The 18,707-nt window shown below is 43.6% G+C and overlaps 1 protein-coding gene across 28 annotated transcripts in view; it reads left to right on the top strand.

Annotated features, from left to right (window-relative positions):
- The window catches only part of FNBP1 (formin binding protein 1), a 158,673-nt gene that overhangs the window by 77,304 nt on the left and 62,662 nt on the right, over window positions 1-18,707 (top strand). For all 28 annotated transcript variants that reach the window (XM_055351334.2, XM_019033462.4, XM_019033469.4 and 25 more), the window contains exons 5-6: window positions 8,318-8,380; window positions 9,406-9,510. In XM_055351334.2, the coding sequence (XP_055207309.1) occupies window positions 8,318-8,380; window positions 9,406-9,510 (168 nt within the window). The remainder of the gene's footprint in view (window positions 1-8,317; window positions 8,381-9,405; window positions 9,511-18,707) is intronic.

Below are 18,707 nucleotides of genomic sequence, written 5' to 3'. Positions count from 1 at the left end.
ATAATGTAGATCAGGCCATGTCACTTCCTTTCTTTTGTTGTTGTTGTTGTTGTTGTTGTTGTTGTTGAGACAGAGTCTCACTCCATCACCCAGACTTGGAATGCAGTGGTGCGATCTCAGCTCACTGCAACCTCCATCACCCAGGTTCAAGCAATTCTCCTGCCTCAGCCTCCCAAGTAGCTGGGATTACAGGTGTGTGCCACTATGCCCAGCTAATTTTTTTTGTATTTTTAGTAGAGACGGCATTTCATCATGTTGGCCAGGCTGGTCTCGAACTCCTGACCTCAAATGATCCGCCCATCTCGACCTCCCAAAGTGCTGGGATTACAGGTGTGAGCCACTGCATCTGGCTGTCACTTCCTTTCTTAAATCTTCCAACATGCTTACCGTGGCTGGTGAGGCTGTCCATGGTCAAGCCCCTGCTTGCCCTCCGTCCCTGTGCCCTTTGCCTTGGTCTAGTGGCACTGGCATCCAGCTGTTCCTCAAACAGGGCAAGCCCCTTCACACTCAGAGCATCTGCACTTGCTCTGCCTGCGGCTCGGAGGGTATTCCTCAGACCCTTGTAAGTTCACTCCCACATTTTATGCAAGTCTCTACTCAAATGTCATCCCAGACTGCCCTTGTTTAAAATAGCTACCTTCACCTACACCCATCCCTCCTTATTCCTTTACCCTGTTTGTCTTACTTCTGGATCCACTCAGTTTCACGGGGACAGGGGACTTTGTTTTGTTTACACAGCTTTCCTCGTGCCTGGAGCAGCCCTGTGCATAACTGGGCACGTCAGTGAACATGCGATGATCACCCTGGCACTCTATCTAAAAATCTTATTGATGGGAGATTCTCATCAGATGCTGCAAGTAACAGCATTATATCCTCAGAAGGGATCAGGCAAGAAAATGAGCCATTCCATGAGAGGAATTAAGATTTCTTGATTGATTTCCTTCCTGCCTTCCTGCCTTCTTTCCTTCTTTCCTTCCTTCCTTCCTTCCTTCCTTCCTTCCTTCCTTCCTTCCTTCCTTCCTTCCTCCCTCCCTCCTTCCCTCCCTTCCCTCCCTTCCTTCACTTCCTTCCCTTTCTTCTTTTCTTTTCTTTTTTTTTCTGTGTGTGTGTGTGTGTGCGTGTGTGTGTGTGTGTGTGTGTGCGTGTGTGTGTGTGTGTGTGTGTGTGTGTGTTTTAAGAGAGACGGGGTTTCACCATGTTACCCAGGCTGGTCTCAAACTCCTGGCCTCAAGCGATCCCCCTGCCTCGGCCTCTCAAAGTACTGGGATTGCAGCCTAGGGATGCGAATTTCAAGGAATGTGAGGACAGGATTGCTTTGAAAAACAGATAAAAGATCACTGAAGTCTAGGTAAATTGCTGCATGTGGAGCCTTCTGGGTGAGAATAACCGAGGAACAGTGAGCAGAGGAGCAGCCAGAGAAGGAGGGAGGGAAAATGCTGCTGCCTAGGCCTGACCCTGGCCCAGTGCCTCATGCTGCTCAGTGTTACGGGTAAAGTCAAGCAACTGAGCATGACTCTGGGAGGTAGGCATTTAGAAAACTTCCAACACGTTCATTAAGAAGGTATTTTTACTATGGATAAACTTGGAAAAATAAGCCTTGCTAAGTAAAAATAGAATGTGTGTCCCTTAGTGAACGTTTCTGGTTTCTGGTTTGGGTTTTAAGTGGGGTACGACATACCCACTTGAACAGGACTAAGGCGTTTTGCCATTACGCCACATGGTCCATAGAAATATCCACGCCACTTAGAGTTCTAGCTCAATTAAAACTGGGAGTCCTGATTCAGACTTGGAAGCTGCTCCTGTTCAAACCCACCACTATGCTGTGAGTTTAGAGGAAACAGGATTTGTCACAGGCATGTTTGCTGGAAGCTCCCTCTTTCTTTGCCCTTTTCAAGTCTTTTTGTTTCTTTGTTTGCATCTGTGGAATCTGAGTTTTATTTAAAATTCCAGATGGTTGACTGTTCTCAGTTGAGTGTTTATTCTTATGTTTTTTTCTACTTTTTTTTTTTTTGAAAGGGTTGTTCTCACATCAGTGCCATATTTTGCTCTTTTAACTGTTAATGGTTTAATATCTATATAAATAGCAAAAATGAGCAGCTGTTGTACCTAATTGCAGTGTGAATACTAAACATTCTCATAGCATTTGTGTGAGTTTGTCTGTTTTGTCTGTGATTTCTTGCAGTTCAGTAAAATTGTCTCAAAAGCTTTGCCATTGTCGTTTTTCTTAAAGTTAATGCTTGCTTATTTTAGAGTCTCTGTGATTTTTTTTTTTTTTTAATCTCAGCCACCTCTGTTCACTGGGAAATTTCTTTAAAAAATTTGAAGGGTGATTTGATCTGTGTAGACTTTTATTTCAACTAAAAAGTTGAAATAAAATAAGTAAGTGTAGCTGTCACCCCAGAAACTATTAGGGTTTGGGTTTTTTTTGTTTGTTTGTTTGTTTTAGCTTATTATTATGTTTTAAAAGAAACTAAAAGCATCTTATGACAGCAGAAAGTAAGAAGCATTTCTCTGGGTCTCTAGAGATGGCATTTCCTGTCTCTTTTCTGATAGGAGAGAAAGGAGCTGTGATGACTTCATTCTATGGCTCCAAAAGAAGCACTTTTTATCTTTGTCCAGAGAACAATTCCTCCTTCTTTAGCGCTTGCAGGCACACTTTTTAGACACACACTTGCTCACTGTCCAGAAAAGAAATGTTCGGCCATTGTTGGTAAACAACAAATACATCTGGCAAAGCTGGTTTATTTGTTTAACTTTGTAACTGTTAAAATAGCTTTTCCGGTGAAAGCAGCGAAGATAGAGCTAGAAACAAACCCCAGCTATTCAGGTCATGGTAGGCACAGAGCACAAAGGAGGGCTTTTGTTCCCTCCCTTAATTTCCTAAAGGATCCCCCAGCACGGATAGTTTTTTGTATGTTATGGCCAAATAAATGATACAGGGACAGGTACTGCGAAAAAGGCTGGGGCTGGGCATGGTGGCTCATGCCTGTAATCCCAGCACTTTCGGAGGCTGAGGTAGGCGTATCACTTGAGGTCAGGGGTTCGAGGATAGCCTGGCCAACATGGTGAAACCCTGTCTCTACTAAAAACACAAAAATTAGCCGGGCGTGGTGGCGCGTGCCTGTAGTCCCAGCTACTCAGGAGGCTGAGGCAGGAGAATTGCTTGAACCCAGGAGGCGGAAGTTGCAGTGAGCCGAGATTGTGCCACTGCACTCCAGCATGGGTGACAGAGACTGTTTTAAAAAAAAAAAAAAAAAAAAGGCTGGAAGGAAGGAAGATGGGCATCACCCACAATCTCCTAAGCCCCATGAAATGGTACGATGATAATTGCAGTTTTCAGGTAGTGGTTTAATAATGTGGGGAGAGGTGTGGCTGAGCAGTCTTCATGAGAGATAACTTACCAGTAAATTCAAGGTGCACACCGTGCCTTAAACACAAATGCATATTTATTATATATTTAAACTAAGGAGTGGCAAGGGAACCACTCTATGGATTTTTCAATCAAAATCATCCCTCGTGTTTTTAAAATAAGACTTTTTTTTTTAAGACTCTTGTCTTCAGAGATTTATTTTATATGAAAGTCAGGTGACATGTCCCAGGCAATGCCTGTCATTGTCTGCTGGGCTTCTGTGCATTTCCTGTCTCCACCCACAGCATTGCCCCAAGCTGGAGGGAGCTTTCACTTTGTTAAAACATTCACTTTCAGAGTTGCTGGAGAGATAGACCGTCAACCTCGAGTACAGCTCTGAATTGGTGCTGGGGTTTTCTCTTTTTGTTCCTGTCTTTGAATCTCAAAGTAAAACTTTTGGGAGCGGCTGCATCTCTTCAGCAAACTGCATGCTCCGGCTTAGGAAATGGGGATCTTTCTCTTCGCAGAGAAGTCACCCGATAAAGACTTTCAGGACCAGAGGTGCCTTCCAAAAAGGGCACAGTTGAGCCCAGATGGTTTGAAATTGACGCTCTGGTCTCTGGGGGGGTCCTCCCTGAAAGCGTGGCTTTCAGAAAAGCCGCTTGTATTTTCTATACGTTCTCCACTAAGGTCCAGAGTTTCCCTAACCCTGCCCTTGGCTCTACTTCTTAATTCTCCCACAGCCTGGATCCCTTCTTTTCTGTTCTATCCTTGTGTCCATTACAAGAGCTGAAAAACGAAGCCCCAAGGGGCTCCCCCTGGGTTTGCAGAGACCAAAAAATTGCTGGATAGATAAAACTGACTGCAAAGAGGCGCTTAAAACAGTGAAACTCGACCTCAAAAGAGAGACAAGAAAACATTCCCTTATAAAGGAGCACTGTTCTAAATCTGATGTTGTCTCTGCCTTCCCAGCCTTTCCAGTTGTCAGCTCCATTTTCTGACTCCGCTAAATCCTAGGTTCTGACGAGGTACGGGAAAAGCTCCGAGGCTGTACCTAGTGGACCTCTTTGTTTTTATCCTTCCTTCACCTGACCTTCTCTGTAGTGCACCCCTAACACCAATGCTTACCTTGTGAGCCAGAAAACAGACAGCACATTCAAACTCAGTAATTGAAGGAAGGTCGGTTATTAAAAGGAGCATTTACAACGTGGCGGATAGAGTTTACGAAAAGCAGTGAGGATGGTGCATTACCCTGGAGCAAGTCACAGTGGGGAGCTGATGTTGCCCCCAGGCCTCACAGGGCTGGAGGAGCCTTCCAGGAATTTCACAGATGAGGAACTTCCGAGGTTAGCTGCATGCGGGGCACTGCCTGACTGGAGCTGTGTGCCCTTTGGTCCAAGGACCCAGCCAACCTGTATCATCTGTGAGGAGAAGCTGCAGGTACAGTTTCCTGCCCTCTGATCACTCAGAACATCCTTGTGGCAAATCTCATCAGAACCAGAGGGCAAGGGTTCATGAGATCCCTGCATGTCAGTCTCTGGGGACCCAGACAGGGTGGAGAATGCACCTGGGAAATTTGCAGGACATTGACCAAGTCAGCGATGGTACAGTGGAAGGATACTAAAAGATTTAGGGGCCGGGCACGGTGGCTCACGCCTGTAATCCCAGCACTTTGGGAGGCCGAGGCAAGCGGATCACTTGAGGCCGGGAGTTCGAGACCAGCCTGGCCAACATGGTGAAACCCTGTCTCTACTAAAAATAAAAAAAATTAGCTGGGCGTGGTGGGTCGCACCTGTATTCCCAGCTACCAGGGTGGCTGAGGCAGGAGAATCACTTGAACCCAGGAGGCAGAGGTCGCAGTGAACCGAGATCACGGCACTGTCCTCCAGCCTGGGCAACGGAACAAGACTCCGTCTCAAAAAATAAAATATATAAAGGATTTAGGGAACTGGTGATTTTAGGTCACTGAACAAAAAAAAGACACCATTCTCTTAACATTTCTGCATATTTCTAGCACTTCCTTCCTTGGGATCTTTGTCTTCTTTGGTCTCCTGGCTTTAACTATCCACTTTATGCTGAAGACTCCCAAACTGGTCTTTAGTACAGACCGCTCCCTAAGCTCAGATCCACAAGTCCAAGTACATATTAGTCTCTCTACTTGTTTGTTTGTTTGTTTGTTTGTTTGTTTGTTTGTTTTACAAGGGTTTTTTTGAGATGGAGTCTCTATCTGTCACCCAGGCTGGAGTACAATGGTACTATCTCGGCTCACCGCAACCTCCGCCTCCCAGTTCAAGTGATTCTCCTGCCTCAGCCTCCCGAGTAGCTGGGATTACAGGCATGCGCCACCATGCCTGGCTACTTTTTGTATTTTTAGTAGAGACGGGGTTTCACCATGTTGCCCAGGCTGGTCTCGAACTCCTGACCTTTGGTGGTTCGCCCACCTTGGCCTCCCAAAGTGATGGGATTACAGGCATGAGCCACCACGCTCGGCTAGTGTCTCTACTTGGGAGTCTCATAGAAATATCAGCCTCAACACATGTGAAACTACGTATATGATCTTCCCTCCTCAGACCCACTTCTCTCAGTCTTCCCTCTCCTAAAGCTCAGACTGACAACCTCGGAGTCACCCTGGGCAGCTCATTATTGCACATCTCATCTTATCTCCCAGAAAATCCTGGAAGTTTGGGTGATCAAAAGGTGCCCAAAACCTGACCCCTCTCACCACCTGCACTGCTCGCTACGTACAACCTGTCCAAGTTGCAGTGATCTCCAGGATTGTTACAAAAGCCTGCCACCATCTGAAATCTTTCCTTCACAACATCTTAGAGTTACTCATCGACTGGTTCATTCAGACAAAAAAGCCTACAAGACCCTATACAACTCCCTCTTTCTTCTCTGACCTCATATGATATACTCCCCGAGGCTCCTCCAGATCTAGCCGCCAGGTTAACACCACACCAGAGCCTGCCTCAGGGCCTTTGCAGATGGCCAGGAGGGAAATTTATCTTTATATTTAAAATAATCTAATAATGAAAACAGTCATGCAAACAAAACACTCAAAACTCTTACTCAAGTGCTTATAGCAGCATTTTTCTTTTTCTTTTTCTTTTTCTTTTTTTTTTTTGAGACGGAGTCTTGATCTGTCGCCCAGGCTGGAGTACAGCAGCGCGATCTCGGCTCAGTGCAACCTCCAGCCCCCTAGGTTTTAAGCAATTATCCTGCCTAAGCCTCCGGAGTAGCTGAGATTACAGGTGCCCGCCACCACACCCGGCTAGTTTTTGTATTTTTAATAGAGACAGGGTTTCACCATGTTGGCCAGGCTAGTCGCAAACTCCTGACCTCATGATCCGCCCACCTCTGCCTCCCAAAGTGCTGGCCTGGCCGCATTTTTCATAATAGCCCAAACCTAGACACAACCCAGATGTCTATCAACTGTTGAATGGATAAACAAAATGTGGGATAGCCACATGATGGAATAATCATTTGGCAATAAAAAGGAATGGAGTACTGATACATGTGACAATGTGGACCTTGAAATCATGCGAAGTGGACATTAGGAGATAATGAACACATCCCAGTTACCAAAGGCCTCAGACCGTGTTTCCATTCATAGGAAACAGCCAGAATAAACAAATCCACAGACAGAAACAGGCTCCCTAGGGCTGAGGAAGATGGAGGGTGATGGCAAGGGGGTACAGGTTTCTTTTAGGGGTGATAAAAATATTCTAAAATTGGTCGTGGTGATGGTTGCACAGTTTTGTGACTGCTAAAAACCATTGAATTGCTCCGTTTAAATGAGTAAATCAGATCATATCTGAATTATATCTCGAAGCAGTTAAAAAAGATGAAGCGATTGCTGTCTTAATAAAACATTCCTGTCGTTTTTCCAAGTGGCATATATGTCTTCAAATTTTATTTTATTTTTTTATTTTTTGAGACCGAGTCTTGCTCTGTTGCCCAGAGCTGGAGTGCATTAATTAGCACGATCTCAGCTCACTGCAACCTCTGCCTCCCAGGTTCAAGCAATTCTCCTGCCTCAGCCTCCCAAGTAGCTGGGATTACAGGCGCGCACCACCACGCCTGGCTGATTTTTTGTCTTTTTAGTAGAGATGGGGTTTCACCATATTGGCTAGGCTGGTCTTGAACTCCTGACCTCATGATCCACCCACTTCAGCCTCCCAAAGTGCTGGGATTACAGGTGTGAGCCACTGTCCAGCCTATTTTATTTTTTTGAGATGGGGTCTCATTCTGTCACTCAGGCTGGAGTGCGGTGGCACGATCACGGCTCACTGCGGCCTCAACCTCCCAGGCTTAGGTGAGCTTCCAACCTCAGCCTCCCAAGTAACTGACTACAGGTGTGCTCACCACCATGCCTGGCCAGTCTTCAAATTTTATACAGTTGTACCTAAAGCTGTAAAGGGAACTCTGTGACTGCTTTTTTTTCCCCCCAAGTGAAACTTGTTTCATCTGTGGTGACTATTCTTGTTTTCGTTTCCACATTAAGCTTTTTATTCCCTTTTCCTTTTTTTTTTTTTTGAGGCAGAGTTTCACTGTGTCATCCAGGCTGGAGTGCAGTGGCGCAATCACAGCTCAATGTGGCAGTGTCAGCCTCCCTGGACTTAGGTGATCCTCCCACCTCAGCCTCCAGAGTAGCTGGGACTATCAGTGTGTGCCACCACATCCAGCTAATTTTTCTATTTTTTTGTAGAGTGGGGAGTCTCACTGTGTTGCCCAGGCTGTCTCGAACTCCTTGGCTCAAGCGATTCTTCTTCCTCAGCCTCCCAGGGTTCTGGGATTACAGATGTGAGCCACCGCACCCGGCTACCCCTTTCAACTCTTAAATTTCTTTGGAGCATACATACTAGAGGTTCAATATTTAGATGTTGTTTAAGTGGATGAAAATGTTTCCTCCTGGGTTCATAAGAGAAGCAGAGGGTACTAATCGCCAGTGTGTTTTCCCCTTTGCAGAACTTTCACGATGGCCGTAAAGCACAGCAGCACATCGAGACTTGCTGGAAGCAGCTTGAATCCGTAAGTGAACAATGCACAGCAAAAGAAACGGCTTTATAGATTTTTTTTTTCTTTTTTTTGAGACGGAGCCTCCCTCTGTTGCCCAGGTTGGAGTGCAATGGTGCGATCTCGGCTCACTGTAACCTCTGCTTCCCAGGTTCAAGTGATTCTCCTGCCTCAGCCTCCCAAGTAGCTAAGATTACAGGCACATGTCACCATGCCCGGCTAATTTTTGTATTTTTGGTAGAGATGGGGTTTTGCCATGTTGGCCAGGGTGGTCTTGAACTCCTGCCCTGAAGTGATTCGCCCACCTCGGCCTCCCAAAGTTCTGGGATTACAGGCGTGAGCCACTGCACCCAGCCTAAGAAATGTCTTTATAGATTTTCCAGTTTCAATTTAATTTAAGCTTGAGTCAATCAGAAAGTAAAAAACATGCACATAAAAACACTAACGAAACATCTTTCTAGATTTTTCTCATTTAATTTGTTTCTAGAACCATTATCTAAAGTTGAGCCAAAAGAGCTCAAGTTGAGTATTTTTCTAAAAGTCACGTGGAAATAATAAAGATTAGACAGTTTTGATGGAAATAAATGCAGATTTTAAAATAACTTCTAGAAATTATGACATATAAAAAATCAATTCAGAGAAGAGTATTCTTGGGCCAGACACATTGGCTCACGCCTGTAATCCCAGCAATTTGGGAGGTGGAGGTGGGAGGATTGCTTGAGCTCAGAAGCTCAAGACCAGCATGGGCAACATGACAAAACCTAGTCTCTACAAAAAATGCAAAAATTAGCTGGGCATGGTGGTGCATGCCTGTAGTCACAGCAGCTAGTGAGGCTGAGGTGGGAGGATCACCTGAGCCGGGAAGGTCAAAGCTGCAGTGAGCCAAGATGGCGCCACTGCACTCCAGCCTGGGTGACAAAGTGAGACCCTGACTGAAGAAAAAAAAAAGAAAAAGAACAATGCTCTTTGGGAGCTTTAGATAAAATTACGTCTTCTCGTAGGACTCTTATGGTTTCATAATTATTTTCCTCTGATTTTAGAGTAAAAGGCGATTTGAACGCGATTGCAAAGAGGCGGACAGGGCGCAGCAATACTTTGAGAAAATGGACGCTGACATCAATGTCACAAAAGCGGATGTTGAAAAGGTGAGGTGAAAGCTCAAGTGTGGGCCAGGCACGGTGGCTCACGCCTGTAATCCCAGCACTTTGGGAGGCTGAGGTGAGCAGATCACCTGAGGCCAGGAGTTCGAGACCAGCCTGGCCAAGATGGTGAAACCCCATCTCTACGAAAAACACAAAAATTAGCTGAGTGCGGTGGCAGGCACCTATAATCCCAACTACTAGGGAGGCTGAGGCAGGAGAATTGCTTGAGCCCAGGAGGCGTTGGCTGCAGTGAGCCAAGATCACGCCACTGCACTCCAGCCTGGGTAACAAGAGCGAAACTATCGCCAAAAAAAAAAAAAAGACAAAAGAAAGCTCAAGTGTGTCTTTCATTTCCCCTGTGAGTGTTCATCACCGACCACCCATCCCCAAGTTCCCATTTCTGATGTAGCCACAAAAGGCGCTACATGGGGAATCATTTTCATTTTGTGTCAACCATTGTGGGGACCAGAAGCTCAAGTGTGGGGAAACTTCGGTGTTAGAATTTGAGACGTTTTATCTGTTGAGTCACCAGGGTGATAAAGTGGAGACTTAGACTATGAGCAATCTGGGAACAACGTTCCAGAAGGTTGTGGCTCTTAATAGCTTTTCAAAGAGAAAGTCAATTTCTTGAGAGCCGGAGGAGACAGGACAGGGCCATCTGGAAGAGCTTGGCTGCTTATAATGGTTCCTTTAGAGCAATAGTCTCACTGCTTGCCTGACTTCTAATTGATTCCTCCTGGTTGATAACAGTGAGGTTGTAGTTGAAGGCTTGCATATTTCAGTCCTCTCAAAAGCTTTTCTCTAAATGGACTTGTATTGCCAACTGGAAATATTATAAAGTGTATACTGTTTCTCATTGTGGCTCAATATGCATTTTTTCCCTAGAAGCTGAATTTTATTTTTATTAAAGTCATCAATACAATGTAAACAAAATTAGGCTTTTACATAACAAGGACTCATTCATGATGCCCATGGCTGTTTGGGCATTCATAGCTTCATGCTGTATGTGGGTGAAAGCACTGAGTTTTTATAGATTTGTTGAGCTTTTGACAGATCAGTTAGAGTTGAGTTTAGTTGGGAAATGGTGTGAACTATTATTTGCCAAATTCTGCCAAATTCCTTGCTTAAAGACTAGGTATACGTTAGTATTAGTATGCCTTTCTCTAAAATTATTAAATATATTAAAATACATATTCTTGCCAGGTGCTGTGGCACATACCCCTAGACTCAGCTACTTAGGAGACTGAAGCAAGAGGATTGCTTGAGCCCAGGAGTCCAGACTGGGCAACAATAACGAGACCCCATCTCAGGAGCAGGGGAGTGTTCTCAATATCTGTATTTGATCTCAAAATGGAGATACTTACTTTACCAAAAGACATTAATTTGCTGCTAAAGTTAAATATTTAAAATGTTATTCAATTAAAATAAGTTAGATTAGCCCAAAGTTTAAAAAGGTATTTTATGTTGAATGAGGCAAATCAGTGTATGTATCATTCATATATGTGTGTGTGTGTGTGTGTGTGTGTGTGTGTGTGTGTGTGCTAAAAGAAGTATATATGTATATATTTTAGAGATACCGAGATATGGTCTCCTTTTATTTTATTTTTTATGTTTATTTATTTATTTTTATTTTTTATTTTATTTTATTTTTTGAGACGGAGTCTCGCTGTATCGCCTAGGCTGGAGTGCAGTGGTGTGATCTTGGCTAACAACAACCTCTGTCTTCAGGGCTCAAGTGATCCTCCTGCCTCAGCCTCCTGAGCAGCTGGGACTACAGGAGCCCACCACACCCTGCTAATGACCCTGTCTCTAAATAAATAATTTTTTTTTTTTTTTGGTGTGGTGTATTGGCTCACACCTATAATCCCAGCACTTTGGGAGGCCAAGGTGAGCAGATTGTTTGAGTCCAGGAGTTCAGGTCCAGCCTGGGCAACATGGTGAGACCCTTTCTCCATAAAAAGTACAGAAAAATTAGTGGAGCGTGGTAGCCCATGCCTGTGGTCCCAGCTACTCCGGAGGCCAAGGTGGGAGGATTGCTTGGTCCTGGGAGGCAGAGTTTGCAGTGAGCCACAATCCTGCTGCTGCACTCCAGCCTGGATGACAGAGCCAGACCCCGTCTCAAAAAAAAAAAGCACTCAGCCTCTAAACTGTCATTTCATTTCTGTTTTTTTCTGTAGAGATGGTCATATCAGCAGCAAGTAATGATAGTTGCATTTCTTTTACAATCTTCATGCCTTTTGTTTATTTTTTCTTATCTTAACTCTGCTGGTTATGCCCTCTGTTCTGCTGAGTCATCATTGTGGACTTCCTCAGCTTGTTCCTGATTGCAAAGAGAGTGCTTCAAAAGGTTCCCCATTAAGAATGATTTTTTTTTTTTTTTTTTTGAGACGAAGTTTCACTCTTGTTGCCCAGGCTGGAGTGCACTAGCGCAATCTCGACTCATTGCAATCTCCACCTCCTGGGTTCAAGCGATTCTCCTGCTTCAGCCTCCCAAGTTGCTGGGATTACAGGCATGTGCCACTACCACCCAGCTAATTTTTGTATTTTTGGTAGAGATGGGGTTTCACCATATTGGCCAGGCTGGTCTCAAACTCCTGACCTCAGGTGATCCACCAGCCTCGGCCTCCCAAAGTGCTGGGATTACAGGCATGAGCCACTGCGCCAGCCAAGAATGATTTTAATATACCCTTTATTGGTTAAACAATTTTCCTTTTCCTGTGTTGCCAAGAGCTTTTTTTTAAGCTTGACTTATTATTGAATATCATTAAATATTTGTTCTGCTTCTTTTAATTCATTAACATGGTCAATTATATTAATCAGGTTTTTTTACATTGAGCCAAATTAGTGTTCCTGGGACAAATTCAACTGGATTATGATGTATTATGTTTTTATGTGTAGCTGAATTTATTAATATTTTATTTAAGATTTTTCATTGAAATGGTCTGTATTCATTGAAATTGATCTATAATTTTCCTTTCTTGTCTGTTCTACTTTGCATTACTTATGAGTTTTGGAGTGTTTGCTCTTTTTTCTGAAATAATATATGTAAAATTAAACTCGCTATCCCTTAAATGTTTTATGATACTTCTTTGCGTAAATCAGTTACAAACTACGGATTCCATATTTTATTGTCTACTTCTGGGTTGATCCTAGTGGGTTACCTTTTTGTAGTAATATATCCATTTCATCATAAATTTTCAAATTTATTGGCAAAAAGTTGCCCATAATATGTTCTCACCTTAATTTTTGCTGCATATGTTATATCTCCCCTATTTACTCCTAATACCTTTTTTAATACTTTTTTCTTTTTTTCTGGATACGTTTTTTAAGAAATTATTTATGCTTATTTTATTATATTATTATTTTTTGTATATAGAGATGGGATCTCACTATGTTGCCCAGGCTGGCCTCAGCCTCAGCCTCCTAAAGTATTAGGATTATGGGCATGAACCACTGTGCCCAGCCTTAAAATCATTGTTACTAGTATCAGATTTTATCTTTGTGGAGCCTCCCTTTTCTATTTTTATTTTCTATTTATTTAACTTCTTCCCCCACCACCCACATTCCCCTCCTTCTCCTTCTATCATTACCTTTGGGTTTATTCCATTACCCTTTTAAAAAGTTCTTTCTTTAGATGCTTACCTCAGTCTTTCTTCTTCTCCAGTATAAACATTAAGATTACAGACTTCCCACTTAAGTACTGTTTTCTCTGTATCCCACATATTTTGGTATGTGGTATTATTAATGTTGTCCATTTCCAGATATTTGTCCTTTCTTTTACTGTTTAATCTCTCACCTATGATCAATTTAGAAGCATGGTTTTAAATTTCCAAATGTATGACATATTTCAACTTTTGTTACAGATATTTATTTATTTATTTGTTTATTTTTTTTTTCTGAGACGTAGTCTCATTCTGTCACCCAGGCTGGAGTGCGGTGGTGCTATCTTGGCTCATTGCAACCTCTGCCTCCCGGGTTCAAGCAGTTCTCCTGCCTCAGCCTCCCTAGTCCTGGGATTACAGGTGTGTACCACCAGGCCCGGATAATTTTTTGTGTGTATTTTTAGGAGAGACAGGGTCTTACCATGTTGGCCAGGCTGGTCTCAAACTCCTGACCTGAAGTGATCTGCCCGCCTCAGCCTCCCAAAGTGCTGCGATTACAGGCGTGAGCCACCATACCTGGCAAGATTTCTAACTAAATTGCATTATGGTCCTGGGAAATCTGTATGAGTTTGAGTCTTCTCTATTTGTTGAGATTCGTTTTATAGCCTAGTACACAGTCAGTTTTTATAAATATTCTGTAAATAATTGAAAATAATATGTATTCTCTAGTATTTTTATTAGGCCAAACTTACTGTTTTATCCAAATATTCCTATCATTAAGGGTTTTGTTTTTCAACTTGTTCTAACACTTTCTGAGAAAAATGTGTAACATCCTTGTGTCTTAATTTCCTTGTCTATAAAATAGGGACACTGAGGAACAGGATTGATGCGAATATTAACTGAGTTAATATGTAAAAGGTGCACAAAACCATTTATGGGATGTTGCCAGTGATCTACAACTATTACAATGATAATGGTAGAGGATTATTGATGTTCTGTCTATTTTACTCTTTTATTATGGAGTTATTCTATTAAACAAATGAAGTTTAGAATTGTAATATGTTCAAGTGATTTCATTTTTCATCAATCAAAAGTGGCCCCCTTTCCCAGTCAAGCTTAATCCCCTAAAGTCTATTTTACCTGATGTAAACCAGATATCTTTAAGTTAACATTGCCTGGCAGATCTTTCCCATACTTTGACTTTATACTTTTCTTTGTCCTCATATTTAGATGTGTCTTTTGCAAATGGCATGTGGCTGGTTTCTGGTTTTTTTGTTTGTTTTTTTCTGTTTTTTGAGTCTCACTCTGTCGCCCAGGCTGGAGTGCAGTGGCATGATCTCCACTCACTGCAACCTCCACCTCCCAGGTTCAAGCGATTCCCCTGCCTCAGCCTCCCAAGTAGCTGAGATTAAGGTGCCTGCCACCACACCCGACTAATTTTCGTGTTTTTAGTAGAGACGAGGTTTCACCATATTGCCAGGCTGGTCTCGAACCCCTGACCTCAGGTAATCTGCCCACCTCAGCCTCCGAAAGTGCTAGGATTACAGGCATGAGCCACCGCACCCGGCCTGTTTTTTGTTTTGTTTTTTTGTTTTGAAATAGAGTCTCGCTCTGTTGCCCAGGCTGGAGTGCAGTGGTGTAATCTCAGCTCATCGCAACCTGTGCCTCCCGGGTTCAAACCATTCTCGTGCCTCAGTCTCCTGAGTAGCTGAGATTACAGGTATGAGCCACCACACCTGGCTAATTTTTGTGTTTTTAGCAGAGATGGGGTTTCACCATGTTGGCCAGGCTGGTCTCGAACTCTTGCCTTCAGGTGATCCTCCCGCCTCGGCCTCCCAAAGTGCTGGGATTACAGGTGTGAGCCACCACGCCCAGCCTTAGCCTGTTTGTCATGCTTTTCACGATATTGTTCAAGTTCATTGTTAAAGCTCACTGTGATTGCATCCAAACCTGAAGATGCTGTGTAAAACTGCAGATAGACCAGCAAGACTTCTGGGTTATACTAAGATAATTCCCCCATATGAGAAATCATATAAAGCTGGGTGTAGTGGCTCATGCCTGTAATCCCAGCCCTTTGGAAGGCCAAGGTGGGAGGATCTCTTGAGCCCAGGAGTTTGAGACAAGCCTGGGCAACATGGTGAGACCTTGTCTCTACAAAAAGTTTTTTAAAAATTGGCCTAGCATGGTGGTGTGCCCTTGGAGTCCCAGCTACTCTGGAGGGTGAAATGCAAGGATCACTTGAGCTTAAGAAGCAGAGGTTGCAGTGAGCCAAGATTGCACCACTGCACTCCAGCCTAGGTGACATAGCAAGATCCTGTCTCAAACAAACAAACAAATAAATAAATAAATAGAAAGAAAGAAATTATATAAGAAGGTACAAGTCACCTGTGCATGATGGCTCACACCTGTCATCCTAGCCCTTTGGGAGGCTGAGGCAGGAGGAGTGCTGGAGGCTAGGAGTTCAAGACCAGCCTGGGCAACATACAGAGACCCAGTTTCTACAAAATAATCAAAAAATTAGACTGGGCATGGTGGCTCACGCATGTGATGCCAGCACTATGGGAGGCCGAGGCAGGTGGATCACCTGAGATCAGGGGTCTGAGACCAGCCTGGCCAACATGGTGAAACTTCATCTCTACAAAAAATACAAAAGTTAGCCAGGCACGATAGCATGTGCCTGTAATCCCAGCTACTCGAGAATCGCTTGAACCCAGGAGGTGGAGGTTGCAGTGAGCCGAGATCGCACGGCTGCACTCCAGCCTGGGTGACAGAGGGAGACTCAGTCTCAAAAAAAAAAAAAAAAAAAAAAAAAAAATTTAAAATTAGCTGAGCGTGATGGTTTGCACCTGTAATCCCAGCTGCTTAGGAGGCTGAGGTGGGAGGATTGCTTGAGCTCTGGAGGTGGAGGCTGCAGTGATCAGTGATCGCACCACTGCACTCCAGCCTGGGTGACAGAGCAAGACCCTGTCTCAAAAAAAAGAAAAAGGTACAAGTCGTAGCAGAGAAAACTGTGAGGTTCAGAGCAGACTGTGTGTAATTATGAATGTGTGTTTCGTGGATCTTTTATCTATGGTGATGGAGGCCTAGACTTAAAGTGGGTTCTCCCGAAGCGGGCATTACCTGGGTTCATTACCAAGCTGCATTAATGTCAGTTTTCAACTTAGGGTTTGGACTCCACACATGCTCTGAGTTCTGGCTGTTTGTGGTTCAGAAATTTCCAGGATGACTTTTTTCTTTGTTTTTCTCCCTGAGGCCAGATCGAAGGCAGTTTTCACTTTTAAAAAGTGCACTTGCTGAATCCAAAGGTGATTTTGGGACTTTTAACTTGTGCTGCCAAATTGAATTGCTATCCTCAACTATTTGAATATTTCCAAAGATCTAGTACTTTTTCTTACACTGGGAGCATCGTTTTGCTATTTTTATGAAAGTGCCACTTACCTCCTTTCCAAGGATATGATGAATTACCCAATTTTGGCATCACAAACATTGAAGCTGAGGGAGCAGCAATGTCTAAACATTGAAATTCTTAAGTTATTTTGCTTTGGATTTGACTTGAAACACTGTAATTTCCCAAAACACCCAGTACTTTGACTGTTCTATCAGTTTTTTACTTTGTTGCCTATGAAGGCTTATGTCAGCGTCAAGCTAACTGGAGGCAGTTTTAGTTCTTATCATTATTTAATGTCATCTCCCATTATGATTTCTGACAGTCTCTGAATCTAACATAAATGTTTCTCCCCCAGTTCCCGCAAATGATTAAATTATCTAATTGTATTCAAAGCAGCGCATCCTCCTTTTTTTCTAGCAGCCAGCCACACAGCACTGGGAACGGTAAGCCTGTGCTTACAAAAGCCTTATTTGTACATGTGAACTTTGTCTTGTCCTTGATACAATTGATACAAACTATAAGCATACGTTCATTTCTTTTTTTTTTTTTTTTTTTTTTTTTTGAGACGGAGTCTCGCTCTGTCGCCCAGGCTGGAGTGCAGTGGCGCGATCTCGGCTCACTGCAAGCTCCGCCTCCTGGGTTCACGCCATTCTCCTGCCTCAGCCTCCCGAGTAGCTGGGACTATAGGCGCCCGCCACCACGCCCGGCTAATTTTTAGTATTTTTAGTAGAGACGGGGTTTCACCGTGTTAGCCAGGATGGTCTCGATCTCCTGACCTCGTGATCCACCCGCCTCGGCCTCCCAAAGTGCTGGGATTACAGGCGTGAGCCACCGCGCCCGGCTCATACGTTCATTTCTTAAACTACCTAGGATCCTGGGTATAAGCCTGATTTTCTTTTCTTTTTGAGAGTTAATACCCAGATATGGATTGAAACCACATTTTGAAACCACATTTTTATTAGCACTGTGTTCACTGTTTTTTTTTTTGTTTTGTTTGTTTGTTTGTTTTTACTTTTTGTGGTGATCGAGGTTTTGCTATGTTGCCCAGGCAGGTCTCAGACTCTTGGGCTCAAGCTATCCTCACACCTCTGCTTCCCTAAGTCTGGCATTGCAGGTGTGAGCCAATGTGCCTGGCCAGCACTGTGTTCAAATCACCTCCATTCATCCACATCCACGCTCAGACTTTGGTACGCTTTGGCATTGTGTTAGATGCCAGCGTGTGGCCAGATGTTTAGTAGTTCCCTTATAAGACAGTATATGTCATCCTTAAGGCACCCAGTTTAATTAAAAGTAAGTTTACAGTATAAAGTAGATATAAGAAAAAGCTAGCAGTTTTTATCTCTGGGCAAGAGTGCAGATTTGGATGCCATGAGGATGCCATGTTCCTTAGAGGAAAAATGAAGAGAGGAAATCAGCTTAATTGAACAATTTTTATTGGCAGGGAAAACTCAAGGAACCATGCAGTCTCTTTTTCTTCTTTGACATTTTGCAGCTGTCATAGTTTTGAACTTGAAGGCTTTGAATGAGCTCGAGTGATTTGGAATTAGTTAATCTGGGTTTGTACAAGAAGCAGTATATGTGGGGATAGGTCATCCTGCAGCTCATAACCCCTGTGTTTCAGCTGAAGGTGAAACAGGCTCCCCTGCTGCCCTTTCGACGAGGTGGACTAGACAGCCTTACTCTGTTTTGGGATATTGAGAGGGAAACTGCAAAGGAACATGGGAAAATTATACCATGTGCATCTTACTCTTGTAAAAAAAAAATTAATTAAAACACCGAGATAAAGTATTCTTTGCCATTCTTCTCAGAGGTAGTTACTCTTAACCCCTTGAGGTATGTCCTTCTGAACCCTTTTAAAACAGCTGTTTTGGGCCAGGCACAGTGACTCACGCCTGTAATCCCAGCACTTTGAGAGGCTAAGGTGGGCGGATCACTTGAGGTCAGGAGTTCAAGACCAGCTGGCCAAATGGTGAAACTCTGTCTCTACTAAAAATACAAAAATTAGCCGGGCATGGTGGCACGTGCCTGTAATCCCAGCTATTCGGGAGGCTAAGGCAGGAGAATCGCTTGAACCCAGGAGGTGGAGGTTGCAGTGAGCTGAGATCATGCCATTGCACTCCAGCCTGGGGGACAAGAGCAAAACTCCGTCTTGAAAAAAAAATACCAAAAATACAAAAAATGAGCTGAATGTGGTGGCTCATGCCTGTAAT

Source organism: Gorilla gorilla, chromosome 13, assembly GCF_029281585.2.
Source record: "Gorilla gorilla gorilla isolate KB3781 chromosome 13, NHGRI_mGorGor1-v2.1_pri, whole genome shotgun sequence".
In the NCBI taxonomy this organism is placed as follows: Eukaryota; Metazoa; Chordata; class Mammalia; order Primates; family Hominidae; genus Gorilla; species Gorilla gorilla.
The sequence above is the reverse complement of the archived record's forward strand: the minus strand, read 5'-3'. Positions and strand labels throughout refer to the sequence as shown.